At 52.2% G+C, this 27,549-nt stretch overlaps 1 protein-coding gene across 9 annotated transcripts in view; it reads left to right on the top strand.

Annotated features, from left to right (window-relative positions):
* RUSC2 (RUN and SH3 domain containing 2) overlaps window positions 1-22,168 on the top strand; it is a 57,725-nt gene extending 35,557 nt beyond the window's left edge. For 6 of the 9 annotated variants that reach the window (XM_064641709.1, XM_064641707.1, XM_064641705.1 and 3 more), the window contains 11 exons: window positions 4,949-7,027; window positions 9,289-10,074; window positions 10,546-10,746; window positions 11,997-12,140; window positions 13,053-13,129; window positions 15,138-15,312; window positions 15,986-16,091; window positions 17,186-17,232; window positions 18,493-19,474; window positions 20,094-20,267; window positions 20,568-22,168. In XM_064641709.1, coding sequence (XP_064497779.1) covers window positions 5,056-7,027; window positions 9,289-10,074; window positions 10,546-10,746; window positions 11,997-12,140; window positions 13,053-13,129; window positions 15,138-15,312; window positions 15,986-16,091; window positions 17,186-17,232; window positions 18,493-19,474; window positions 20,094-20,267; window positions 20,568-20,748 — 4,845 coding nt within the window. In that variant the 5' untranslated portion in view covers window positions 4,949-5,055 and the 3' untranslated portion in view covers window positions 20,749-22,168. The remainder of the gene's footprint in view (window positions 1-4,948; window positions 7,028-9,288; window positions 10,075-10,545; window positions 10,747-11,996; window positions 12,141-13,052; window positions 13,130-15,137; window positions 15,313-15,985; window positions 16,092-17,185; window positions 17,233-18,492; window positions 19,475-20,093; window positions 20,268-20,567) is intronic. The other 3 variants (XM_064641711.1, XM_064641710.1, XM_064641712.1) reach the window with 2 other exon arrangements.
* Window positions 22,169-27,549: the final 5,381 nt, after the last annotated feature.

The following is a 27,549-nucleotide window of genomic DNA, read 5'->3' on the forward strand; positions in this document are numbered from 1 at the left end:
TTCAATTTCATAGATGAAGTGACTGGTTTCACAGAAACAGTAATCTGTTCAGAAAAGCCATTCCCCAAAAAGCCAGCATTGCCTCCAGCTGACAGGTCTGATGATCTTCCTCCTGCCTCTTCATCCTCTGTGCTCTATGTGCAGTCTTTTTACATTTAAATCACATTTATTTGTTGTATCTCTGCATGCCTCCTCCAATATTATGTTTTATGAGGAAAGCTGTGTCCCTATGTGTTCAACCCTGTCACCCAACAGCAGACAGCACTGAGCAGAGAGGGATGTTAAGTATTCAGCAGCAGAACTCCAAAATCATTGTTGGAGCCATAAGAGGTAGCAGGGTTCCTGAAGATGTGTGCCACCACACCTAACTCATCAGCCCCTGGAGGCAAGGCTGGTGCTTACACCAACCCCCTCTAATGGAACCACTTCAGAGCCAGCTCTGGTGGCTTCTGCATCTTCTCAGTAGTGTTGCAGAGGGAGGAGTCTGTACTCCAGAAGCTGTGAAGCTGCACCAACCATCTTTAAATTAGCACAAGGTCCTCAGTCTTTGGAGTGTGGCAGAAGAGGGATTTGAGAGCCTCTCTATAGTGCTCAGCAAGGACTTAGAAGGCATGAAGTGCAGAGCCTGAAGGATTCTGCATGCTCCTCCTGTTCCCTGCAGCATGCTGCCTCCTCTCTAAAGCACAGATGTGACTTGGTAGGCGGCTCTCAGATCAGTGCTGAACCATCCTTTGTTGCTCAGCACTCACCTGCTCTTTACCTAGAGCTTTGCTGTACCTAAGGAGTTTTTGTTTTGCATATTTATATACGTGGGGCTACAAATCATTCCTGAGCAATTCCACACCAAACATAGGTGTCTCACCAAAAGCCATCCTTTCTGCTCCGTATTATCTTGAATGAAGCACCCACAGGTAATGAAATGTGTGATCCTCACCTTCTCTGGGTAACCCCTAAGCACCTCAAGAAAGAGCTCACGGAGTAAACAACCCATGTCTCCCATGTTGCAGCGGATGGTGTCAGTATAGAGAAGGCAAGAATTTTGCTGTTGGAGAATAAAATGGCTGTTGTACTGATGGATCCAGGGTTGTGGTGCTCCCTGCATGCCTCCCTGCCTTGCACTGCCATGACATGCTTTTCCAGGCAGGGATCGATGCTGGATGCTGTGTTTGCTGTTGTACATGTAGCATTGAGCAAGATTCAGCACACTGTGGGCTTGCTGATAAGAAGAATGAACTGATCTGGCAAAAAGCGTTCAGGTATAGACTATCCACATCTGGAAATTTCCCATTGCAAAGAGGAGTGAGGGCTTTACAAAGAGCTGAACAAAGAGCTGAACAAAGCCAGCAGAATCTGAAATGTCTGCTTGCTGCATTTTATTCCCCAGTGTCAATCCCAGCCTAGCAGACCCTGAATACGAAGAGGAAGGATCCTTCTAATGTCTTCCAGAATAAGAGAGGGAGAGTCAAGCGGTGGTAGGGCTAGAGAGGATGCTCTGGTGTTGGGAACTGAGTAATCTTTGCACTGGCAGTGCCGCCACCAGCCTTCCTGCATCCCTAAGTCAGGAGGAAGGGAGGAGAGGTGTTGCAAGGGAGAGAGAAGGAGTATCTAGGGCACAAGACATCATGCCTATCCCTAGAGAAGCGATCAGTATGTCTCCTGGCAGGAGCTGTCTGCATGCCACCTGTGATGCTGGACCTCAGAGCCTTGCTGGGGGCAGGCTGTGGGTGCAGGCAGGATGGGCATCCGTCTGCTGCAGCGTCTGTGACAGCCCGGGAATCACATTCCTCCCGGGGAGCCTGTGCTGCTGCTGAAACCAAAATGCTGGGCAGAGCCGCGTGTTGCAGCCAGAGCACAGGAGAGACAGCTGGGAAATGGCTGCGTGTCAGCTCTGACATTTTGCCGTCAAATGTCAGGGTGTCTCTGTGCAAGCCTCGTCCTCCCACAGCAGCTTCTGCACTGACACGAATTGTGTGCTGCTCAGCGGGGCTTGTCAGCAGATGGGTGCTGGTGCTGGGAGCCGGCTCCAAGCAGCCATTTTCCAGAGGCAGTGGAGACACGGTGCTTCAGCAGTGAAGTGTGCTGCCATCCTCAAAACAACACCTTTCAGATGGATGCATTGTGGCAGCACTGGAAATACGGCAAAGCCTTATGGAGGGATGTGATCTGAGCATTACAATCAGCTACAAGGGCAGTAACAAGGGCAGGGGTGGCCCATGTGAGCAAGATAAGCGCTGGGGGACCAGCTTTTTTCCCAAAATGCTTGGGAGGTGGGGGGAGGCAGGGGCAGGAAGACAGGGTAAACTTCTGCTGAGTTAAATAAAAATAAACTCAGATAAACTCAAAGCTCCTGTTGCGCCATCAGTGGAGCACAGGGTCCAAAATGGGGGATGAACTCCGCCCCAGCCACTAAGCACCACTTTCAGCACGTGTGCATGTGTGTGCGCTAGGCTCAGGGTCAGGAGCTACTGCTACCCACAGTACCTCTTGAACAGTGGGATCTTGGGAATCCTAGATGTAAAGGATCTTCCCCCAGGATCCGGGCAGAGTATGGACTCATTCCTTTCGGGCTCTGTGGCAGTGGCTGTGGGAAAGGAGCCAAAGGCTTGTAAGACGGAGGAGTCACTAAAAGGGGTGTAAAGGTTGATAGGGGTTTTAGGGAGACTATAGGTGAGGGTTTGGAGTTGCACAGTAAATAGTCCAGTTGGATGCAGTCCAAGTGGTCCAGGAGATCTCTGTTCCTCAGAGCCTAATCCTGGGTGAAACATCCCAGCAACAGCAGACATGTAGGTGAGTGCCCTGTAAGTCTCTGGTACTATCTACCAGAAGGCCTATCTGTTCTCTGACACTGGTGTTAGCATTAAATTTTGCATTATTGGGTGTTTACTGTAAACACTATCTCCGTTTCCATCTTTGTATTTTTATTTCCTGACAGCATCATCCTGTGTCTGTGAGAAGCACTACTATGTGTGGGAGGAAAGTACTTCTTTTGATCATTTTTTTATCGTCTTATAATTGCTATTCTTACATCTTGAAGCTGAAAGAACTGAAGTTCCTGATGTTTCTGTGTAGCTGTCTTACTGCTTACGCTCTTGTTCTAACTTCTCTTATCCCACATATCTCAGTTTCCCTCGTGGGCTGCCATGTGCCTTTGCAGCTCTGCTCCAAATCTGCTCCAAATTATCACTCCATAGTCACAAAAGCTGGGATAAGGTAGGCAAAGGCCACATGAATGCCACTTTCTGGAGTCTGAAGGTCAGTGGTGCCAGCAGACCTGAGGTCCTGGAGTCCAGAGCAGAACCACAGGATGCAGTTTACAGGATGCAGTTTTCAGGGTGCAGTGAGCACTGAGGATGCCTGGATGAGTTAGGGGATGTGTATTGCTAACCAAGGGTGTTTGGGCCAAGGTTTTCAAAACAAATGGTGGACCTGTGAGAGCAGTAGGTAATTTTTTAATCTCTCAGGATCATCCTGGATCACTGATGTCTTTTCTGGTTTTTCCTTCTCTTTGCTGCCTTAGTCCTCCCATGCATTTGCCTGTGTTGGATTCTCTGTAGTGTCAAAGGGAAGGCAAGTCTGTTCTGGAAGCACTTTCAGGCTGGACCTCCAGGTTAGGTGGGGAAAGAGAAATTAATATGTCCTCTGCACTTACATGTCAGATGCTGGTGAACATCTACAAGAAGGATGAAGAGGGACTTTTGACATGAGCAGATAGTGATAGGACAAGGGGAAAAGGCTTTAAACTGAAAGAGGGCAGGTTCAGGTTAGGTATCAGGAAGAAATTCTTTACTGTGAGGCACTGGAACAAGTTACCCAGAGAATTTGTTGATGCCCCATCCCCATAAGTGTTCAAGGCCAGGTTGGATGGGGCTTTGAGCAACCTGGTCTAGGGAAAGGTGTCCCTGGCCATGTAATGAGATGATCTTTAGGGTCCCTTCAGCCCAAACCATTCTGTTATTCCTCTGGCTTTAAGAGAACCTGATATTTAATGAACACAGAGGGAGTGGGGCTCTTAGTGCTCTGCCTGTATGGCTCCTGGGACTGTTGTACTATTGTTAAGTGCAGCAGGTAATAAGATAAGCAGATAAATACCACAGATAATGTAGCAGAGAGCTGTGAAACAGTCATCTCAGAGCACCAGTTTGGAGGAACCAGTTTGAGCTGAGGCTTAACCATCAGCAAAAGGTGAGCAGAAGCCAGTGTGCTGTATGGGACCTACTTAACCATCACCAGTGGCCTCCCATGGCCCCACTGAAGTCATCTGCTCCTTTTCACTGAAGAGGCCTTTGTGTACATAAGTAGTTGCATACTTTGGCATGCTCCTCAGGCACTATTAAAAGAGTCAGGACCTCATGGGGCCTTCTGGATTTCGCAGAGGAATGGCTGTTGCTGCTTTCCTGTTCCAGTCTGATCCTGCTTTCCTGTCTCTCCCTGGACCTGTGTGTCTCTGATGTTGCAAGACCTTTCAGAGCAGTTCTGTATTTGGTTCTTGAAGGAAAGTTCAAGGTACCTAAAAAGAGAAAAAGATGTTTAATCCTGTGAAAGAAGGTAGACTGCTCTCACCAGAGTGCAGTGCTTCACTTCAGATCCTGTGCTGTTTTCCTGTGAGCACACAGTGCCATCTGCAGTAAGGTCTTTGTTTGGCCCAAAGCCTGTTTAGCCCTTTGGCCACTTGACTGAAATCAGTTACTCACTTCAGATAACTTTGAGAGGGGTCAGGTGGAATCACAAGTGTCATCTCAGGAGCCTCTAGGGAGGGTGACGTTTTTGTCTTACATTGTGATGGTTTGTTTTCCTGAGGAAGGACCTTATGCTCAGGTACTTGTGCTTACAAGGACCTGTCTGTTTGATCCTTGTCAACACATGAAATCTTCAGTCAAACCGAGGATGCTTTAAATAGTCACTGCCTTTCCTGAGAGGTGACTTCCTTTGTGATTTTGTCTCTCTCTAGGTATCTGAATTCCCTCATGAGAAGTGTCCTCCCTGCCTCTCATGTGCAGCCTTACCTGTTCATGGGTGGTACCAACTTCACTGATGCCCTGAAGAGCATTCCTCACCATGGATAGTCCACCCAAACTGACTGGTGAGACGCTGATTGTCCATCACATTCCTCTGGTGCATTGCCAGGTCCCTGACAGACAGTGCTGCTCCGTGAGCAAAAGGACCAACCCCTTCTGCCAGCCAGAGCTCAGCATTACACGGACCTCTGCCCTTCCAGACAGAGACCTTTCACAGACTGACTCCTTGGTGTACAGCAGCTTTCTCCAGACCTCTGAAACCTCAGCAGAGGCCTCAGACAACAAAGAAGGAAAAGCAAGGGATCTCATTGTCCCTGGTGTCAGTAAGCGACACAACCCTTTCCTGCTGAGTGAGGGTGAAGACCTCAGCATTTTTGGGGATGACTTGGGTCAAAAATCTTTCCACCTTCACAACTCACTTGTCGATGGCAAACCTCCCTTCAATCTGCAGGAGCTGGCCCTGCCCCCCTTCCACCTCCATGACTCCAACCACATTGTGAAATCCTGGAACATGGCCAGCCGGTCCGGTGTGGTGGATGGGCAAGAGGACAAAATCAGCAGTGACGACATCCAGAAGAGGAACAATGCAAACAGGTGCCATCAGGCCTCAGAGCGCATGGAGCTGGATGAATGCAGCTGCCACCGTGGCAGCTCCTCCAGCTTCTCCTTCGATGGTGGTGACCAGGAGTGGAACCAGAACACAGGTGAATCCCTGAGGAATCAGGATGCCCTGCACAGCCGGACATGCAGCTGTTCCAGCTCAGAGATCCAGCACTGTCGGTGCTACAGTTCATCAAGTCAGTCTGAAGTGATTGACCAACAGATGGGCTACATCAGTGACTCTTCCTGCAACAGCTCCGATGGCGTGCTGGTGAACTTCAGCGCTCTCTACAACAAAATGAATGGCCAATCTCAATCAAACCTGAATTCAGCCAACCTGTCCTGTGACTCTTCCTTCTGCAGCCACTCAGACACAGGAGCTTTTTACCTGGATTTGCATTCATCGCCCACAGAATCCAAGATGTCTTGCGAGTCGCATCACCCAGAGAGTTCAGGGAAGGTGTGTGGGTGCCAACACTCCTCCTCACCTGTCCTTGATGCTAACTGCAACTCCTACCACCTCCACTGTGAGCCTTGCACTTCAGAGAGCTCTGACCTCACTGCCTGCTTCCAGAGCCAAGCACGGCTCATTGTGGCTACTCAGAATTACTACAAGTTAGTCACATGTGACTTGTCTTCCCAGTCGTCCCCCAGCCCCGCAGGATCTTCCATAACTAGCTGCTCGGAAGACCAGACCAAGGGTAGCCCAGCCCAACCCACAGAATACTATCTGTTTAGAAGGCCTGACCTGAGACAAGAGGAAGGCAATGTGGAGTGCAGTGAAGAGGAGGCAAAGGGAGAATCCGCCCAGAACACGATTGAGGGTCAGGTCTATGTCAATGTGTCACCACCGAACCTCAACACAAGCCGACAGCGCTCCAGGAGCTACGATCAGAACCTGGACAGGAGTCCCAGCAGCAGGCTGGGCTCCTTGGAGCGCATGGTGAGCTGTCCAGTCAAACTGAGTGAAAGTCCAGCAATACCCATCCAGAGTTCTCCCCCAAAGAGAGTGACATCTTTCGCTGAGCTGGCTAAAGGACGGAAAAAGAATGGCACCTCCCCACCGCTCCGGTCTAGCGGTGATTCCTCCTTGGAGTTCTCTCCGATACCTGAGACTCAGCGGGATTGCCCAACCTTCCTTGAAGAAAGAGCTCGGCGGAGCCAGAGTCTTCCACCCATGCCCTTTGTCCATGGCCTGAACCGCAGCTGTGAGGGCTTCTGTTTGAACCATGCTTTTGGGGACAGCCAGGCTTTGTGTTCCACCAAGGACTCGATCTCCAGTGAGAAGGTCCCCAGTGGGCATGGGGCAGGTGAGCAAGCCTCTCTCTCCCTGCTGATGGAGGCAGATGTCAGCTTCTCGGGTGGCTCTGCCGGTGGCCACGGACAAAAAGATGTTAGAGCCCGAGCAGACGGTAAGAAGCCAAACTAGGCAGAATGGAGAAATAAAAAGAAAGGCAGCTCTTTGGGATATGAGGGGAGCTGCAGGGGAACCTGCATGGCAGTAGGAGACCAGTGCCTGTGCAGTTTGGCTCCTGATCTGCCTGGTTCCTGATCTTTGACCCTGGGGCAAAGCCTTGCTGTGCTTATTTCAGACTCATATCAGTGCAGATGTCTTGTCCTTATATTACTAAAGCCTCTTGAGGTTTTGTTCAAACCTTTCATATCACGTAAGGGAGGATATGACATTAGCACTTCGAGTCTGTGCAGCTTGAAGGGTTGTCTCCCTTCCAGGTATTTACTGCTCTTGCCCATAAGAATCACCTGCCCTTAACTCCCAAGACAGAGATGTGAAGATGCTCAACAAAGTCATGGTCACAGCAGATGAAGGGACTTTTTAAAAAGCCTTTCTTCTTTGGAGCTACTTGGGGCAGAGGTAGAGAGGTGGAGACTGTATAGCCAGCAGTCTCTTCTCCATGCAGGTTCAGGGACGTCACACAGTCTCTGCCGGGACTTACAGCATGAGTCCTGCAGAGACTAATCTGTGTGCCTCTCCTGGTCATGTCCTCCACAGTGCTTTGGATTGTAGCATTTGTTCCCATGGAGAGTAATTGTCACAGTTACTTCTGTAGGAAAGCCTGTAATGGGCGAGTTTTACAGCTTACCACATTGATATTGGTTTCACTTGTCCTTGTGAGGAAGCTGTGTGACACTCCTGTTAGAGGTATGGCTGTTTCTCCAGCATGGCAGGAGAACTCTCTCTCTGCCTAGACAGGTCTTGTACCTGCTGTCCAGGAAAAGCCCATCTAAAATGCCTCTGACCAGACCATTGCAGTAAATAGCCCCTAACATGTCAAAAAACAGACTGTCTCCATTAAGAGGTCCTGAAGATTTCTGTCAGGAGATAAGAACATGTTGTTCATTTGCCATGGCAGGGGTGGGAGAGGTTTTGGCCTTTGAAGCAAGAGGGTTTTAGGTATTGTCCTGTTTATTTATTGAACGTGTGTTTGGTGAGGGATGGCAGAGAAGGCAGGTCTCTTCTGGGAGAAGACTGGTTGGGAGCAGCCCTCTTATTTTCAGAAGGAATGCTTGGAAGTAGTAAGGACTGCTCAGGGAGGAGGGGGCAGACAGGACCTCTCAGGAAAATATATCCCAGCAGTTTCTGCCTGCCTCCCAATGTGGGAGGCATCATTGCTATGCAAGAAACTTCTGTTTGCAGCTGGAGATAGAGGCATATCTGCCTTGGTCTAGCTGAGAGCATCATTGAAAGCCTAGAGGTTCTGAGAGGGACTAGAGGGAAAGCAGCCCTGCTAAAAGCTAGGGATATGAGTTAGCTATGGGGAGGAAGATCTGGAACACCCCACAGGCAGCAGGTAACACCAAGGGCAACCAGGGATCTCGGTCAGCCCCATGTGTGCATCCAGTGTTGTGTGTATTGTGCACTTAGTGCATAGTGTGTCACACTTCAGCTGTGTCCCTCAGGATGTTGTGGCCCCACCAGGAGCTGGAGGAATTGACACACAGGAGATAAGCCCAGCACACTCCCTCAGGACATCCCAGTACATCATTTGCTGGAGCAGACCGGCACTTTCCCGAGTTGGAAGCAGGATGCAGGAACATCCTACTTAGATCTGGTAGAGGCAGGGGGATGAAGGAAGTTCCAAAGGGTGAATAGTTACAGGAGAAGGAAGAGGGAGGGAGAAGGGCAAGCAATCATCCTTTGCAACAGCACCAATATATTGGGATGTGGGACCAGAGCTGCAGTGCTATTGCATGTAATGCTTGTGCTTGGCTGTGCGAGTTCTCAGTGTCCTTTGGTACAAGAAATCTGATTGTACCACAGTGCACTGGGCCATATCTTTGTGGTACTGCTTGGGCAGAGGCTGCTTAAGGGCAGGAACCTGACCCCATGACTTTGAACTGTCCAGGAAGCAAGGGATTGGGAAGGGATGTGAAGCTGGTGACTCTACCAGGACAGACAGGTTCCTGGTGCAGTCTTCCAGACAGCTGTCAACAGCTGGAGACTCTGCATTTGCGGCCACATATCTTTACATTGCCAGCTCTTGATGTGTGTAACCAGGTCAGGCTGGAACCACTGCATGTTTAACTGGCCTCTAGCTTGTGCTCTTCCTTCCAGAACAGAGAGCACATTCCCTTTTAACCTGCAATCTGCTGGGCTGAGGATGATCGTCCCTCTGCCCATGCTCACACTTTGTTCCCCTTTCTCTCCCCGAAGGTGGTGGCACAGACAGCAAGCCTGTGGTGCGCTACAGCAAGGACCAGCGCCCCACGACTCTGCCCATCCAGCCCTTTGTTTTTCAGCACCATTTCAGCAAGCCACCCAAGGCACGTGCCCTGCACAGCCATTTTGCTTCCAGCCTCTCCCAGCTCTACAGCTTGTCCAGCAACCGACCTTCCAGCCAGCAGATCTCCTGCTCCCAGTCCTCAGCCTTGGCCAGCTCGGCAGAGCAGGCGGCGGTGGCGGGGAGCCAGGCCCATGGCACGCTCGTGACCCAGCGCTCGGCAGACGGAGCTGCCTCCCGCAACGATGGGGGCATTAAGAAGTCCGCCCCCGAAACAACCCGTCCATCCCCACTGGGCAGTTACTCCCCTGTGCGATGCAACGTGCCTTTCTTCCAAAGCGTGGACTCCTCCTCCTCGCCCCCTGCAGAGAGAGCTGAAGACAGCCAACCACCCAGGAGCAGGTCCTGCCCCATCTCTGCCAACCTGCTGCCCACGAGGTCATCCCCTGCTGTCAGTGCCATGCAGCCCTCCAAAACCACCAAAGCTGATGCCCTGAGGCAAAAGGAGAACCCCAAGATGATTCCCAAGAAGGAGGCACCACTAGAGCCAAGCCCACCACTCTCTGAATACCGACTCCACAGTGGATCCCTCCCGCCCCTCTCAGTGAGTGGCATGTCCATGAGCAGAGTAGGAGGCCATGCAGATTCCCACTGGAGAAGTGGCAGTGAGAGCAGCAGCTCTGGCCCCCTGAGCAGCATGGGAATAAGGCCCGTCAATGGTAGGTACCCATCCTCCAGAACCTCCTAGTCTGGAGCATCTCCAGCTCCCCATGGCTATGGCTGCTCCCTATAGTACCACCATCTCTTGTAGCTACAGCACAGGATAAATTTGCATCTGGGTGCTGCAGAAAGACCTACACTAAGAACGTGTTTTTCCAGTCCCAACTCCTCCACTGTGTCTCTGGAGAGGGGAGTGCGGGCTGCTGATCTTAATGCACCCCATGCCAGGTGCTTGTATCCCAAACCTGCTCCCTCTGTGCCTGCAGTCACAAGGCCATCCCGGCTCCTGTGCTGCTCTGCCAGGCTGTGGCCTCCACCTCTGTCCATTTGTGTGCGCTAATGTCCTGAAATGCTGCTGGACTTTTGAGTAATGTGCTGTCTCTCTTTCTCTGTCCTCCTCCTTTGTCTTCTCTCTTCCTGTGTCCTCTCCATATCCTCCTGTCTGGTGCTCACTGCCTGCGGCATCCTAGCGAACCACCTCTCTCCCCAAGCGCTGAAGTGGCGGGAGTACAGGCGGAGGAACCCCCTGGGTCTGGACCGCGTTTCGGGGCTGCCCAGCTTAGCAGGCAGCCTGGATAGGAGGCAGCAAGAGCCTCGGCTGAACCGGGGCAACCCCATCTTTGAGCTCCCTGGCGCTCTCAGCACCAGCCATTTGCACTGCAAGCTGAACGGTGCGCACTGTCTTTCCGCTGGGGGGGGTCTTGGGAGGTGACCTTGGGACTCAGGTTCAGTATCCCTTGGGTGGGGCCCAGGTTCAGCCTGGATTCATCACTGCTCTGCCTGCTTAGAGCAGGAGGGATGATGCATCTGCTCACGTGGGACTGGAATTTTCAAGAAGAAGGTCTTATAGCCTCACTGATGGCTGTAATCTGTGTGGAGCCTCCCTCCTTCTCCATGAGGTGAGAGTAGTCAGGTCCAGCTCTGGGCTGGGTTGAAGGGAAAAGTGAATGACCCGAGAGCCTGCTCAGACCTCAGAAAGTGCTCCTTGTCTGTGGTTAGCTTGTAGTTCATGTCTCACACAGGAGTTTTGGCCCTTGGAGATTTCATTGTGTGCCTCACAGTGCCTGACCACAGTGTCCCAGCCCTGGAAGTGTGCTATGTGCTGGGCTGTAGCTTTCATGGCGCAGCTGACAACACTGGAATGCTTGATGGGGCTCTGTCTTCTCCAAGCTTTGCCTTTAAGGCCTTCCTTGTCCTCCAAAACATGTGCTGGAAGGGTTTACAGGGCAGACTGCTTTTGGCTGAACCTCCAAGAGTCCTGTGGGGAGAGCAGTGTGGTCTGTTTGTGGGAGGGAGAGCATTCTTCAGATTAGTCTCCAGTCATGGAGGGAATTCCTCAAAGCCCTACACCTCACTCTGCAAATCCAAACAGTTTCTCCATCCCTCCAAGGGAAGATGCCTAGCACAGAGCCAGGGAGTCAACCAGATGGAAGTCAGGCACATGGAAGAATTCCTGCAGAAGTCACTCCTTGAAAATGGAGGACATCCTAGAAGACAGGCAGCAAACATGTAGTTTATTGCCTGTGGATGCCTGTGTGTGACAAGTAGGGATTCTATTCTCTCTGTGCTCGTTTTAGACCCTGCTTGCTGGAACTATCCACACAGCAGCACAGTCTGGTGCAACAAGGTTTCCAATAGCACCAGCCTATGAGAGTGAATCCCCCCCAGCATCTTCCAGAGCCCCTGGGCCCATAGTCAAGCTGGAGCTGGATGTTGGGTGGTCTGTGGAGGTCAGCTGTACAGGCACACATTGCAGACCATTGCTGGGGGAGGAACAAGCCTGTGGTCTTGCTGTCCTAGCAAGTCTGGGATGAAGACTGCAGCTGGTGCATGTTGCTTCTAGGAAAAGCAGACAATGTGGAAGAGGCTTTGTTGTGAGAGGTTTGGGCTGATCCTTCTCCCCTCTGTCTTGGTCCTGCAGGACAGTCTATGAGGCAACTCCAGCTTACCTACAATGACTTCTTCCCCGACTACTTCTCACTAGCGGAGAAACCTCCTGCTGAGTTCTGCCTCTCCCCAGATGGCAACACAGAGTCCATCTCCATCGACCTGCTGCAGAAGAAGGGTGAGTCTGTGCATCACTCGTGGATGGCAGTGTGGTGTAGTGCAGCATAAAGCAAACGTTTGTGCCTCTCTCTCTCTCATCTCATCTCTGTAGACATAGTGACTTGAACTTTCCCTGCCCTTTCCACTGTAGCACCGCAACTACATGTCCCCCTGGACTGATGGCTGTTTCATGCTCCCACCCCAGTCTCTGTATGCAAGGGTAGGCCTGTGTATCTGTGTGATGGTGCAGATGTGCTGACCCAAGATTCTGTAATTTAGGTTAAAGGTTGGTTGGGTCCTATGTGATAAATTATATTAAAGGATGGAAGAAAAGATTCCGAAGTAGGACAAGATGTGGCTGTGATGGGATCCGTGCTAGAGGCAGGGCTGGGTTTTGGCTATTTGGCAGCTGTCTTATCATCATTTCAGAGGCAGAAGGGTTCCCATGCCTTTGCCAGCTATGTGTTGGTGGCTACCAGGTGGCAGCTTTCCCTTCTATTTCAGTTCTGTTCTCGCAGTATCCTGGTGCAGATGTCAGATTACACACCACTGGCTTGTTACTGACAGTCATCACAGAACTTGCCAAAATGCAAGGTTTCTGCCCTGACACCCCAAGGCATCAAAGCAGCAAGAGACTCATTGCCTCAGACCCCATCTCTGCTGTCTCGAGGGATGGAGTGTGGAGGTGATGGTTCATGTCCCTTGGGAATACTGACAGGTTGTCCTACCGTCAGGCTGACAGATGAGTGTTGGAACCAGCAGGGACAGATCTGGGCAGGGGTTAGGAGAGCCTCTGTGTGTTTTTGGCAGAGAGGGCTTGTGTGTAGACATTGGCTTGAAATGCCCCTGCCTGATTTCTCTGAGAAGTGTTTTGTCAGGGTCTATCCTGGCAGCCCCTCTGGCAGCTCTCTGACTTGTTCTTTCCCTCTAGGTCTGGTGAAGGCAATCAACACTGCTGTTGACCTGATTGTGGCTCACTTCGGAACCAGCAGGGATCCAGGGGTGAAGGTATGTCTTGCATTCAGCATTCTGAGTGACATGGAGAGCATGGCGAAAGATTGCCTCTGCATTCTCTTCCAGTCAAAAACTACAGGGATCTATCAAAGGCAGTAGTTCCAAGAACAAACCAAACAAAGGTGATGGGATGCCATGCAGCAGGTAGTAAATCTGTGACAATTCCTGCTGCATGGTGCTGGGGGTGCTAAAAGAGTACGTGTATTTAAAGGAAGATCAGAAAAACACAGGGAAGGGAAATTCACCAAGGTTTACTAAACACATAAGAATAATGTCCAGCTTAGACAGTCTTTGAGCTGAAAGTAGTTATAGGCTGTGAGAGTATTAAGGGCAAATACTATATATGTTTGCTCTTTTTTAAGTCTTTCTTATGTATTTACAATGGCTCTTTATAAGAAAGAAAACCAAACCAGCTGGACTTCTGGTGTGATGCAGTGCACCAGCTCTTTTTTCTCACACAGTGGAGAGTTGTCTCTCCCTCATCCATATGTCCCATGATTTTGGTGTAGCACTGTTGCCAGGGCACAGTGCACTGTCCCCCCTCACTCTGTGCCTCACAGGGCTCAATAATAATAAAAAAGTGCATCAGTCATTGCCTATCTGGGGCGTCTGGGCATTCCCTATAGCCCTTACCATCAACCTAGAGTGCCTCTCTGGGGCTGGCTGTCTATGGCCTGCGCTCCCCTCATTTTCTAGGTTGTCCCGGGGTGTCTGTCTTTGGTCTCTGCTCCCTTATCTCCCATTTCTGGAATAACACAGCAGCACAGCAATTTTGCTTCTGTTTGTACCAGGCAGTGTTTGCAGTCCTGTGACACCCAGCAGCATGTTTGTGGTGCCTCCTCAATGCTGAATGCTCTGTTTCAGTCAGGGGACTCTGGGGCTGCAATGTGACACTATTGGGACATGACAACTCCCCTGGCATGCTGTCCCCAAGGAGAAACCTGACTGGGACAGTTTCCAAACCTATTCAATCTTATCTTAGAGCCCAGAGTAATTTTCCCCTAATTAGGACTGTTGCTGATGCAGAGATTGCTGGGCAACATAACCGGAGCTGTTGAGATTCCCACAGCTTTTTGAAAGACTTCACTGTGAATTCCCTGTTCTTGTAGTGTTCGTTTGGGGAATAATTGCAACATTCTCCCATTACTTTACTTACTAGACAAGGCTGTGGTTTTGGCCTCGGGTTTCATTAGGCATCAGTGTGCCAGGGGCTGAGCATTCACCTGTCAAAAGGCAGCACCCGCCCCTGCTGCCGCCGTGCTCAGTGGATCTGACAGGATTATTCCTGAGCCAGAAGTTCAGTTCCAGTTCAGGGCTTTTGTGGGCCTGTGCCAACTGGTCAGTATAATTCCAGCTCATCTGGTAAAATCTGTGCCCTGAGCACCATTTTCTGACCCATTTGGAAAGACCCTTCGGCAGCTCAAACACTGTACACAGCAGAATGTGTCCTTGCTCTGCTGGTGCTGGGCTCTTACACACTTCCTCACCTCAACCTGAGCTCTGTCCATCCATTTTGCCCTCACCCTGTTTATTTATAGTAATCCCTAGGAATTATAGTTTGACGTGTCATTGAGTTAAGTGTTCCTTAACCCTTTGGTGCTGGTAGTTCCTGTGTGGTTTGCCACTTCCTGCTCCAAAATTAGCAACAAGAAAATGCACAGCAGCAGAAAAATCCCCTGCTCCTTTCTTCCTCCAGCAGGACAGCCTTGTTATAACTTTTGGCAGAACCAGACATCCCTTTTAATTGGGATATCCTCTTCCCAAGCTAGGAGGTTCTTTTCCCAGGCTTTGCTTCTTCCCAGGCTGGGAAAGACCTTGCAGGGAGCAGTCCAGAGCTGGTGTATGAGGCATTGGAGTGAAGGGGAAGACCCTGAATGTTCAAGGAGCTGCTGAGCCTGGATGTTGCTTACTGGGTATCTGTAGTAGGCATGTGAACTGTTTCCATGCATCTGTACCTTGAGAGAAGTTACCAACACTTTCCCTGTTGCCTGTTGTCCATTAGGCCAAACTTGGGAACAGCTCCGTGAGCCCCAATGTGGGACATCTCATCCTGAAATACCTGTGCCCTGCTGTCCGGGACATTCTGAGTGATGGGCTCAAGGCTTACGTCCTGGACATGATCATCGGCCAGAGGAGGAACATCCCCTGGAGTGTGGTGGAGGCATCCACCCAGCTAGGTATGGATGTTGTGCAGCAGTGCCTGCAGCTCTGTGACACTTCTGAGTTGTTGCTGGGAGGTGCTGGGGGAAATTCGCTATGAGGATGAGAGTGCAGACTAATACCCATTTCCTTGCATGGAACAAGGTGCTCGTTGACCCTTCTGTGCAAGACAGGAGAGACACTGCTCTAATCTGCCTAGATATTTATTGTCATTTGCCCTGAAATTTCCAAGTTCTCATATAGCAGGCCAAATCAATGAAAAAAAAAATAAAGAAAAAACCAAAATGAACGTATTGGGAAGCCTCTTAGCCTAATTGTGGCAAATCTACAGCTCTGGGGTTATCTCTATGATTGCAGACACACCAAATTATAAGCACCCACCACAATATTCTGTTTATATGCTGATTTTGAGCCAATGACTGTGATTGTCACTGAAATGTGGGAGGCAGGTCCTTGCAATATTGAAACTCTCCCAGAGTTTTGGAGTTTGGGACAGACCACAACCCATCTCCCACATGGAGTCCAAATGTTGGGATGGAGTGAGTTCACACTGGTGTTTGGCAGAGAGGGAATGCACACACAGACATGGACACGCAGACAATGTCTTGTCTTGCCTTGATGCTCCTTTCCATGGTGCTGTTTTGGCTTTGTTGACCACAACTAATCTCAACAATTTGCTTCTCTCCGTAGGCCCCTCTACCAAGTTGCTGCACAGCCTCTATAGCAAGATCAGCCAGTACACAGAGCTCACCAACCACACGATGAGGTTCAACGCCTTCATCTTTGGCCTCCTCAAGTAAGCAGGACCCCGGTGCTGGCTGCATGTCCCTGTCTAGGGCTGGCAGCAGCTGCTGCTCCTTGACTGCAGGCAGCCACAGTTGACCATGAAAAAAGCTTAAGAATGTGGAAAGCCACTTCCCAGAAGTAGGTGAGGGAAGGAAGAAGCCTCAGGGAGGCTTCAGGGAACTTCCCTGTGAGCCTCAGGGAACTCCAGATGGATCAAAACCTCCCCTCTCAGGTCGGGACTGAGAAGGGGTGGCTGTTGTCATCTTGTTTTAGCTCCAAGACATTAGGTGGGAAGGGTCTATCTGTCCAGCTCCGTGCAAGATTAGACATATTATATGCATACATCATGGAAATCCCTGTTTAAATCACTGTTTCCTGGAGCTGCAGTGAATCCCAGGGTGTGAGGCCTTGAAGGAGGAATTGCCCTGGTCCAGGACTCAGGGCTGGTCCTTCCAGTTTGGATAAGGAATGTGCACACTACACTCAGTGTTAAACAGAGGAAGACAGCAATGCCTTTTTGTGGGTGAAGGGATGAGTGCTGCTAGGATGGTGTTTCCTTACTCCTCTCTAGTGGTCAGCAAGACCTCTGTAAGTGGCAGCAGAGGCCCCAAGATTTCCAAATACTGGAGAACCCTTACAAGCAGGAACAAGGTCTGCCCTGCTGTCCCCACACAGGGTGGCCCAGTTCTCCCCTGCTGGCACAGGATACCAGTGTATTTTGGGCCAAGCCACCAGGTTGGCTTCTACAAACCTTAGGTTTGTAGATGATTTGACTCTTTCACGTAAGCCTCTTCTCAGCCAAGCAAAGCTCTGGCAAGGACATAGGAGGAAAATAATGAGGAACCTTGCTGGAAACATGTTTGTTAGGGATTACATTTGCACATGTAAGGCCGGCTGGATGTTCTGTGGCAGACTGGGTGTTTGTGATCAGTGGGTGCTGATGGGACTGACCAACTGTCCTTTCCCTAGGTCTGGAGGTTCACAGGCTCATGCTGTGTACATGCCCTTTTCTAGCCACACTTCTTTTTGTAGAACAACGAGAATGAATTGGATGCATAGATTTTAACTGTTTTATCTTACCCTGCTTTTTTTCCATTCCTGCAGTATCCGGTCCTTGGAGTTCTGGTTCAACCACCTCTACAACCATGAAGGTAAGATCCTGAGGGCTATGGGCTACAGTGGGGGCCAAATTCTGCACAGTGTAGGGCATGGAATGAAAATGTTCTTCTCTTGTTGCTCTCTCAGCTTGGGCTACTCTTCTCTGCCCTAAGCTGAAGGACTAGGCTATACACAGCCTCAGTGCATCGGGGAAGTCCCAGGTGGAAGTTCAAGCTCCATGCAGCTCCTTCCACCTGAGCCTGGACATCCATTCACCTTACCAGCTGCAGCTAGCCTTGCCCAAAGCTATCACCTACAGTGCAGATCCCTCAATCTATCTGCAGGAGACCAGATCTAACCCTCCTCAAATTTCTGTGTTCCATGCCCAGTGCCTGAGAGTTTTGTATGCCTGGAGATGTGCACTCTTAGCTGAAATCCTTCAGGGATGGGAAACAGAAAAAGTGGAAAGGATAACCTCCTGACAGACAAAAAGCAGATTTTACTGGATGTATCTGTTTTGTATCAGAATAGACTAGACTAGACTAGAATAGAATTGGACCTAAGCCTGTTGTGTTTTTCTGGAGCAAACCTATTTCAAGCCATCATTAAGAGCTGGAAGTGTGAACAAAAGCTAGAGCTGTCAGGATAATGAGAGCTGGGCAAAGGGGGATTGTAGGTAGGGTGCAAGTCCTGCCTGTGGTGTAAGTTTGTTATCCCAGTGGGGCCAAATGGCCACAAATCCCATTCCCAGCTCTCTCCCTGAGAGTGAGACCTGACAATAAAGGAGGGCGGAGGGGCAGTGCAGTTGTGGTTAAACCAAGTGAAGAATGAATCCTGCAGGTAGAAATGCTAGTCCATTCTCTGCTAAGATCCACAGTTCAGCCGAGACAGGTCCTGGAAAGACTGTATTCAGCTGCCCCTGACACCTCTGTCTGCAGGGGACTGGTACTGGTCAGATCTGAGGCTCCTTGTTCACCTCAAAAAGTTGAAGAAAAGAATTTTAAAATGTGACAACCCTTCGATGCTCTTTACTCCCATCCTACTTCCGTGGCATTTTGTGGCAGAGATCATCTGGGAGGTCATGCCAGGCAGGTCCTGGCTGCAGGCACAACTGGAAAGCAGTATTTGGGCCGGTTTGCTGAGAGCACACAGAGCATCTGGTGCTCCCTGACCCAGGCCTAAGCATAACACTGCCACCACAGCTCTGACCAAAAACTAGTGTCCAGCACCTTTCCCCATAGCTTCAGCATCTTTGTGGTGGCTTGGCATGGTGGGAAGAGCCTCTCCTCTGATTAATGTCTCTTGCCCTACAGATATCATCGTGGCACACTACCAGCCAGTGGGTTTCTTGTGCCTGTCTCACAGCGTGTGCCAGCCTCTTTTTGAGGAGCTCCTGCTCCTGCTCCAGCCTCTCTCTCTGCTGCCCTTCAACCTAGACCTCCTCTTCGAGCACCACCTGATGCAGATGGGCAAAGAGCAGCAGCAGCAAAAGGAGCTGCTGCGTGTGAAGCAGGACCTGCTGCTGTCCGTGCACTCCACCCTGCAGCTGATGCGGACGCGGGGCAGCAGTGAGGATCCTGATGGCTGCAGCACCGCCCCTGAGACATGCCAAGGGGGTGCCAGAGATGATGACATTTCACCAGGGCACAGCCCACAGCAAGCTGTGAGTGAGAAAAGGGTCAAGGGAGTGGGGGCCTCCTGTGGAGATGGTGACAGGGAGGAAGAGCGGAGTAAGATGCGAGAGAGCGCATGGGAGAGGAAGAAGGACAAGCAGGCAGGCTGGTGGTACCAGCTCATGCAGACCTCTCAGATTTACATCGAGGGATCAGCTGAAGGCTCAAAGTTCATCCGCTCGGAGAAGAAGAAAGCTGCTTTGAATACTGCACCCAAGTCAGTGGAGACCCACAAGGCACCACCGCCCCGAGAAGGGGTGGTGGAGGGCGCAGAGGCTTGTCCCATTGCTGAGGGTACCTTGGAGGAGAGGCCCAAGGCTGCCAGCAAGCCAAGTCCTGAAGCTGTGGAAGGGCCACTGGAAAAGCCCCAGCAGGTCATGGTCAGCGAAGAGGTGAAGGAACGGAGCTGGCCCTTCTGGATGGGCAGTCCGCCAGACTCGGTGCTTACAGAGCTGAAGCGCAGCAAGGAGAAGGAGACTGGGACTCAGCAAAGAGTGGGAGCAGCAGCATCAGCCCCTCAAGAGGACAGCAGCACCAGTGCATCAGAGGGCAGCCAGGCTATCAAGTGGGGACATTTGTTTGGGTCCAGGAAGGTACCAAAAGAGCCCAGGCAACCGAACAGGTAAGGGCAGGGGTGGTGTGGGGCTGAGGAGGGCTGGTTAACCTAGAGTGCAGCAATGCAGATGGAAGTCAGGCCAGTAGCTGACTGCTGGGCTACACCATTGTGGTACCTCAGGGGTCTGTCACCCCTGCCAGCCCACCTTAACTCTTCCCACACCCTTGCTCAGTCCACCTCATGGGCCTTCCCCTTCTGCCTGAACTCTACCACTGCCTTGAGTCCTAAATCTTCTCTCCAGTGGAAGGGCCCCTGCTACACAGCCCCATCATCACCTCATCCCTCCCAAAAACACATATTGAGAACAGAACATGGAGCTATCCCTGTTGCTCACAACAAGTGAGGAGGACGTGTGAAGTTGCCCCCAGTAGCTGAGACCTCCTTGCACTGCCTTTCCATCACCCTTACTGCTCCTGAAAATGTCCACTGGAAATGTCCTTCCCAGTCTAGGCTGTGGTGTGTCTGGAGAATGCCAACCCCTTCCCACCAGGAGACAGCCTGGGGACCACAGTGCACTTTGTGCATAAAGCCAAACCTCTAAGGCATGACCTTGCCATGAGATTGGCTGCTCCATTCTCCCGGTGACGCTTCCGTGCTGCCAACTGCTTCTGTCTCCTCCTTCCAGGTTGCCCTCTGGCTGGCTGAGCTTGGACAAGTCCGTGTTCCAGCTGGTGGCCCAGACAGTGGGGGCAAGCATGTGGCGTGAAGCAGCTCCTGAGCCAGACCCTCCCCAGCCAGAGCCCCCTGAGGTGCCCCCCGCGGCACTGCCGGCCCGGGGGATGTCTCCCCACCCTACCTGGTGAGTGACACCAAGTGGCCATCCTGCAGGTGCTGGGATGCGGCAGGTTGGGGATGGCATGTCATTTTCCTGGCCCCCTTTGTAGATGTGGACTAGGGGTGGCTGGGGGCAGTGATGTAGTTTGTTCATCCATCCACTGCAACTCTGCAATCTGTGGGTGAGTGGGAGCTGGGAGGCAGCTGGGAGCCTGGCTGGGGAGGGAGGCAGGGCATGTTTTCCTCGTTCATCTGTGCCTCTGGTCATCCCTGAGTGGGATAAGCATCCTGTGGTGAGCTAACCCTTCTTTCCCTCTGCCTACAGTGAGGTGAAAGCTCTTTGCCATCACATTGCCACTGAGGCAGGACAACTGAGCTTCAACAAAGGGGATATTCTGCAGGTCATCTCCAAGGTGGATGGTGACTGGCTGCAGTGCAGCCTTGGCTCTGAGAAGGGACTGGTGCCCATCATGTATGTCACCCACCCAGAGGATGAGGACTATTGACACATCTGGGAAGCCAAGCACAGTTCTGTGGGCTGCTGAGGCTCCTCTGGGGTAGCCCGCCCTGCCAGAGGAACAAACACAGCTTCTTGCTAGTTTCTTACCTTTCTTGCCATTACAGAATACAGTAACCGTAGGTGGTTCCTTCTTGCTCCTCCCTGTGCAGCTGCCAAAGGCCAGCTCGGCCCCCTGGGGTCCTCTGCGAGCTGCACCTCCTATTGCCAAGCATCGCCATGCATGCAGCCACACCAGGGACCGCCTGACCCCCCCCTCCACCCCACACTGTCTCCAGCACCCACAGACCATGGACTCCTACATTACAGGAACCCAAGCAGCGCTGCCCCACTGCCCAGCTGTTTCATGCTGGAGGGTGCAGGATGCTGTCCCCTTCCCAGGGGTGGCAGCCTTCTGCATCCCTGGCATCCTTAGCCGCAGGGTGGGAGCACCGTGCGTGGGCAAGGTCTCTGCAAGGCTGGGCTGATGGGTTCTGTTGTGGTTTGATGGGGGTAGGCTCCCCCACGCTGGAGCATCCCTGTCCTAATGTGTTGTTGTACCACCTGTACCACCTGGTACAGCCTGGTGGATTGTACCAGGACAAGTGGCCTGGCAGTGCCACACTGCAGGGCTGGGGCTGTGCCTGGCCACAGCCAGGGGAGGGGGACAGGATATGTGTGTGTGTGTGGAGCAAAGGGGCACGGGGGGTTGTGAGGAAGGTGTGTGGATGTTCAGTGTTATGTAGGTCTGGGATGGGTAGTGCCACCCTGTGCAGAGATGGGTGCTTTGGGGGTTGGCCCCATGCCCTTCACACTGAGCAGGGAGCCAGTGCCTGGGAAGCCCTGGGATGCTCATTGGAGAGGGTTGGAGGGGAGGGGATGAGGGCAGGGTCCCTGACTGAGCTAGGGATGTTGGGGGCAGTGCTCCCAGCAGGTAGATCAGTGGGTGCTCCCAGAGGGAGTTGGGGAGCCTGGGGAGGGAGGGATGGTGCTCCCCTTGGCACAGGGTTTCTGGTCTTGCTGAGCAGTGCCATGGGGCGGGGGGGATAAGTGTTGTGCACAAGCACAAGGGGATACTGGAGGTCCTGGGGTCCTTGGTAGAGGCAATGCCAGTCAACCCCTTCCTTGCCATGTTCATGCCGCCTGCTGTAGTGGGGATCTTCACCTGCATGTCAGGTGGGGAACAGTGTTAATGAAAGGCCATGCCAGTATTTGGTGCCTTGGCCGGGTTGACGCTGTTCACAGCATCGTGCCTGGGCTGGCTTCACCATGGCAAGGGGCCCTGGTCTTGCTAGGTTACCTCCTGCTTGTACATCGCTTAGCGGACGTTGCACCATATTTAATTTGTATTTCCCTGTTAGAATGAGGTGTCTCGCCTTTATTTATTTCTTTATTTATGATGCATATTAATAAAAAAGGTGCTGACTGAGCTCCCTGCTACCCAGTCTTGTGATTTCAGCGCCTCTGTGGGATGGGTCTGAGGGTTACCTCTGCTACCTGGGACACTGCACTGCAGGCTTTGTCCTGCCTCCACCACAGCCAACTCCAGACCTTCAGGAGGAGATAGGTTGCCCCCAGTGATCAGACCTGTCAGTTCAGGCCTGAGGAGTGTGGGGGGCTGATGATATGTCCTGGGGAGGCAACACTGTTTGGGGTTCCTTGTGTGTGCTTGCAGTGACCCAGGCAGGTTCCAGACAGGAGTTCACACCATTTCAGTCTGGTATCTGCTTCTCCAGGATCATGGGAAGGTGAAGGTAAAAGAAGGGTTGTGGGGCTGGGACACATAGCCTGGGACAGCCTGGCCATGATTTTCAGTGTCTCTGGGTCACTCACAAGGAAGGGCTGCAGGGCTTTTAAACTTCTGACTCACACAGACACTGGGCCTTCAAGTCCACTATGAACCCATCTCTTCTCTTTACATCTCAGTAGTTCCAAAGAGAACAGGAAAGCTCTTCTTCAGGCTCCAGCCTTTGCTGCAAGGACACTACACTGGAGTTGGCTGCATCCATGTGGACAAGTCATCTGCAGTGGTGGAGTGAGTCAAAACACCTGAAAAAAAAATCCACAAATGAAGCCGTGTAAACCCCTGTCCTGGCCTGGAGAAGCACAGAGCAGCCAGGGCTTCTACATGAGCTGCTTTGATAATCTCTCAGAGGGGGCAGTGGTCACAGCCGTTTACAAATTGCAGGGAGCCAGGCAGTTCTCCCCACGTGCGCTGGCTGGGCCAAATGGGGAAGGGGACCATGTGCTGGCAAACAGCCCCGTGGGGTGCTGAGTCAGCCCCAGGCAGGAAAGGGGATTTCCAGCTGCCTGCACCGCCAGCACTGGATCTAGGATTGCTGCCATGGGGCTTGCAGCTGCTGAGGACTTCTTTGGGGTTCATCTGACTAAAGTCAAGCAGGTCCAGGTGGGTGGCTATCAGATAGCCTGTGCCAATCAGGAGCTGGCCGTGGGGCACAAAGCCTGTGAAGCCTGCAAGGCTGGAAGCATGCAGCAGTGTGTATGGGGCACTGGGACAGTATGGGACAGTACTGGAGCCATGACCAGGTGGCTCTGCTGGTGGCCTGATCCCAGAGGGTCAGCTGTAGGATCTTAATGGGATCCATGAGCACTCTTGGGAAGAGGAGACACTGGGTGTCTGCAGGTACCCATTGTGGGTGCTCTTGCTCTCTGGGGACACTGCTGGCTGGGGCCAGGTCCCTCAGCTGGTCTGAGTTGGCTGTTGATAGCAGGCTCCACACCACGACTTGGGGGGAAGGTATCCCTGGGATCCTCAGCCACAGCTGGGACACTCGGTGGCTCTGGGCAGGAGACCTTTGCCCCCAGGATGGATAGTGAGGCAGAAGTGGCTTCAGCTCTCTATCCTATCTCCTCCGATAGTCAAAGTAGTTCACCTGTGTCTGCTACAGCTTCTCTGTTGGTTAGTGGCTCCTCATGCCCACTAACTGACCCTCTCTCCCACATACTCTCTTTTCCCAAACAGGATGCGTCCCACAGAGAGAAGCTGGCCCAGCACAGGAGCCTTTGGGTCTCATACGGGGCAAAGGAACCTTTTGTTTTCCATACATGGGCTGATCCTCCATCCAAGAATAAACCTAAGCCAAGACACACAACTACACATTTGCACATAGCCTTTGCCATCACTGGGGCCATTGACAGCATGAGGCCCAGGCTGTGGCACCCACTCCTGGCTGTGTGTTTTGGAGCTGACCCTGGCACGGGCAGGGAAGTTCAGCCAGCCCCCACCTCAGGGAGCTCAGCATCCCTTGGCACCCCTTCAGCTGGGACACGGCAGCAGAAAGGTGGGTGGGTGATGGAGAGAGGAATGGGTGTTGGCACACAGCTCTGTGAGAACCTCCAGAGGAGATGGGAGCAGGTAAGATGGTCATGCTGTATGCATGACCCCTCCTGGGCACTTTCCTGATCTTAAACACAGCAACCCCTCACTAGCTAACCATGCAGGTCCCTGGCCTCATTACTGCACTAGCTAAAGTCCCTTTCAACCTCCTGGTGATGGTCTGCCTGCCAGGGCCAGCTCCACATCCTCCTGCCCTCTGTAAGCACAGGGCAGAGCAGTCAACAACCCCAGCAGCAGTGCCCAACCCAGCATCAGTGCCCACCTCACATGTCCTGAGGTGCAGAGCGAGGCCAGGGGGAGCTCTGGACCAGCACCAAGATGCACAGTCAGTTCTGCCTATCTCATGTCACTTATGTCACCTGAGCAGCAGCCGTGTCCTGCTCTCCTGCTCCTTGGAGGCAGCTCTGAGCTGCTGCTTAGTGAGGCTGCTTGTGGCTTCCTTGCAGATCACAAAGTAAGCCTTAGCAAAGGAGTGCTGGGGTCTGTGGGTGAACCCTGGGAGCAGAGATTCATCATATGGGAAGCAAAGAGGAGCCCAGTTTCATGGTACAGGATTCAGCTTTGGAGTGTGAGGGGGGACAACATGACTATGGGACCCAGTGCTGGGAGGGGCAAAGCCATGGGGTGACAGCATGGCTAGGGCAGATTAAGGGTGCAGTGGGAGTCCAGGTGTGCATCACAATCTGAGGGATGTGTGCCAGCTGAGAGGGGGGCACTGCTGCTGCCAAGTGCTAGGGGGTCCTGGGAAGTTCCCTTGGACTTTCTCTGCCCAAGTCATCAGGACCTGGCTCATTTTCATGGCAAAGGCTGTGACCATGGTCCCTGGATGCCTGTCAGTGCTGAATTAACTCTGGCAGCTCTCAGAGGCTGCTGCAGGAGACTGGGAAGGAAGGAGGCACTTAAGCACCAGCAAACTGCCAAGCTGCCTTCAGGACAGGCTGGGGGACCTGGGATGGGAATGCACATTTGGGCAGGACAGATAGGGAGAGAGATGGGACAGGGAAGCACAAAGAGTCAGGATAGGCAGCCTCAGGGGTCTGCAGCCACAGCAAGAGAGCTGCTTTCAGACAGGGAGCACTGTGCCTGAGCCAGGATGCCATGAACAGTTAGACCCACAAACCCTGCCAGGCAGAAACACTGAAAGCAAAGAGTGTCTCATTAAACAGACTCTGTGGCAGCCAGCACCAGGCCTGGCAGAGGAGTGTGACAGTCACATCACCATGACTGCGAGGCATCTGACAGAGAACAAATGAGGCACTGCATTAACATGGCAGCCTTTTGAAATATCTGCGGGAACTGACCCTTCTCTTTGCAAAGGCTTCAGGCAGCACCAACTTTGAGGGAAGCAGAGGAATGGACATCTGGGCAAGAGAGCATGGAGGGCAAGCAGGAACACGTATGTCCAGTGTAAAGGCCTGATACATACTGGAGGAGAGAAGGGAATGCATTTCCTTCCCATGCCCCTCCTGACAGCCAGATCCCATGCTCAGACTGCAAGTGTCCAGCAGGCAGTGACACACACAAATCATAGAATTAAAGAACAGTTTGGGTTGCAAGAGACCTTAAAGATTATCTAGTTCCACACTTCCCCTACCATGGGCAGGGATCCCAACCACTAGACCAAACCTGACCTTGAACATTTGAAATCGCACAAGTCTCCATGCAGCAGCTGTGCCATGATGGGCAGGGGCTGCCAGCCAGGGGATGGGCATGCAGGTGACTCTGACACCTCTGTGACCACTGTTTTGCGGACATCAAACCAAGTATGACCTCATGTTTACCCCTGAGAGCTTTGTGGGAGCTCAAAACAGCTGAACATCCAGCTTTTAGGTCAGCCTAGCTGTAGCCTAGCCTGGGAACAGGCCAGCTGCCTGCACTGCAGCTGTCCCAGCTCAGGGTCACAGAGGCTGCTTCCCAGGTCCCTGGCTGATGTGACTCCACTTGTGGCAGTAGGACAGGAGTGCCGAGGCTGGACCAGACACTAGGGCACAACCCGATTCCCTTTCACCTGGAGGAAGGACAGTGCCGGTGCTGTGGCACCATCCTGGGACTCAGCGCTGAAATCCGCACCCGCTGTGTGGATTTCCTCTCTTGGCCCCTTCGCTGACTTCTTCTCTGCCTCAGTGCCCACAGCTGTACAGCGAAACCCACAAGGTTTCCTCTGAATGAACTTTAGTGGCAGCAGTGCCCATGAGTGACTTTCGTGGCCCAGCGCCCCTGTTTCCCCTCACTGCAGCGCTCGTGGGGCAAGGGCCAGTCTGCATGTCAGCAGCTGCCTGTGGTCCATGGGGAGAGCCAGGGGAGGATTGGCAAGCCAGAGATCATTGTGCTCCTGGAGAGCACTATGCAGGGGAGTAGCATGTGTGGGTGCAAGCTCTGACTTCCAGCTGCAGGGAGACTTTTCTCCAAGGTGTGGCCACACTGATGGGGTCCCTGTTTTAGAAGAGGATGCAGAGCTCTTTGCACCACAGATACACCTTTGGAAACAGGAATCCCAAATAAAAGGGGTAGGTCATAGGACTATTGTTGGTGGTCTTCAAGCATGCTGATGGATGCTTTGCAATAGCAGGCAGGGGCAAGCAAGATGTCAGTGTATGGCCCCTCCACACACACCACGAGACTTAGGGGAAGATGGGGAACTGAGCTCAGTGCAAGAATGGGCTAAGCATGTTCCCAGAAAGGGATTGCCTGCTGGTGACAGCCACAACATGCTTTGTTTCCGTGACCCTGTGCAATTACCAAAGATTGAAAAGTCCAGGGGCATCTTGTTCAGCTGCAGAAAGGGGAAATATGTGGAAATGAGGAAACTCAGATAAAACGGACCTGTGAAAAACAGCACAGTCACACAGTGTCCAGCAAGCTTGCAAAGATTTAAGGCAGCCTGTCAGGGCTCCTGGTACAAAAAGGTAGAGAGAAACCAGCAGGAATAATCACCAGGTCCAAAGGTTATTCAAAACAGAGATGTTCCTTCAAAGAGAAGAAGTCATGTCTAGATGACAAAAATAGTATAAGTCAGGTAAGATGTAAAAGCTTGTCAAGACAAACAGAAAAGAGAGGAGAGAACAGCCTGCAGAAGCAGCCAGCAGCCCTTTTTGCCAACACTTCAAGAGCTGCCACAACGTCTGTAGGGTCACTGGGAGAGCATGTCCTCACAGTGGAGGAGTGACATCCCCCAGGGTGACACGATTGCTGCTAAACGTGGCTCAAATGCCAGCACACTGCAAGGTTTGGGGCAAAATGTGACACATGCATGGCAGCCTGCCTGGACCCTGGCATCACAGCAGGACACAGCTCCTTGCCTACACCTGCTGAAATCCAGCCTGCCCACCCTCCCAGCTGTGCCAGTTCTTCTGGGTGCAGCTGTCTTTGTGGCTTTCGGTTTGCCTGGTGTGACCAGAACAGATAGCTGTTGGACCCACTGGGGAAGGTAAAACTCATTTGCAACACCCTACC

This window comes from Pseudopipra pipra, chromosome Z, assembly GCF_036250125.1.
Source record: "Pseudopipra pipra isolate bDixPip1 chromosome Z, bDixPip1.hap1, whole genome shotgun sequence".
Taxonomy (NCBI): Eukaryota; Metazoa; Chordata; class Aves; order Passeriformes; family Pipridae; genus Pseudopipra; species Pseudopipra pipra.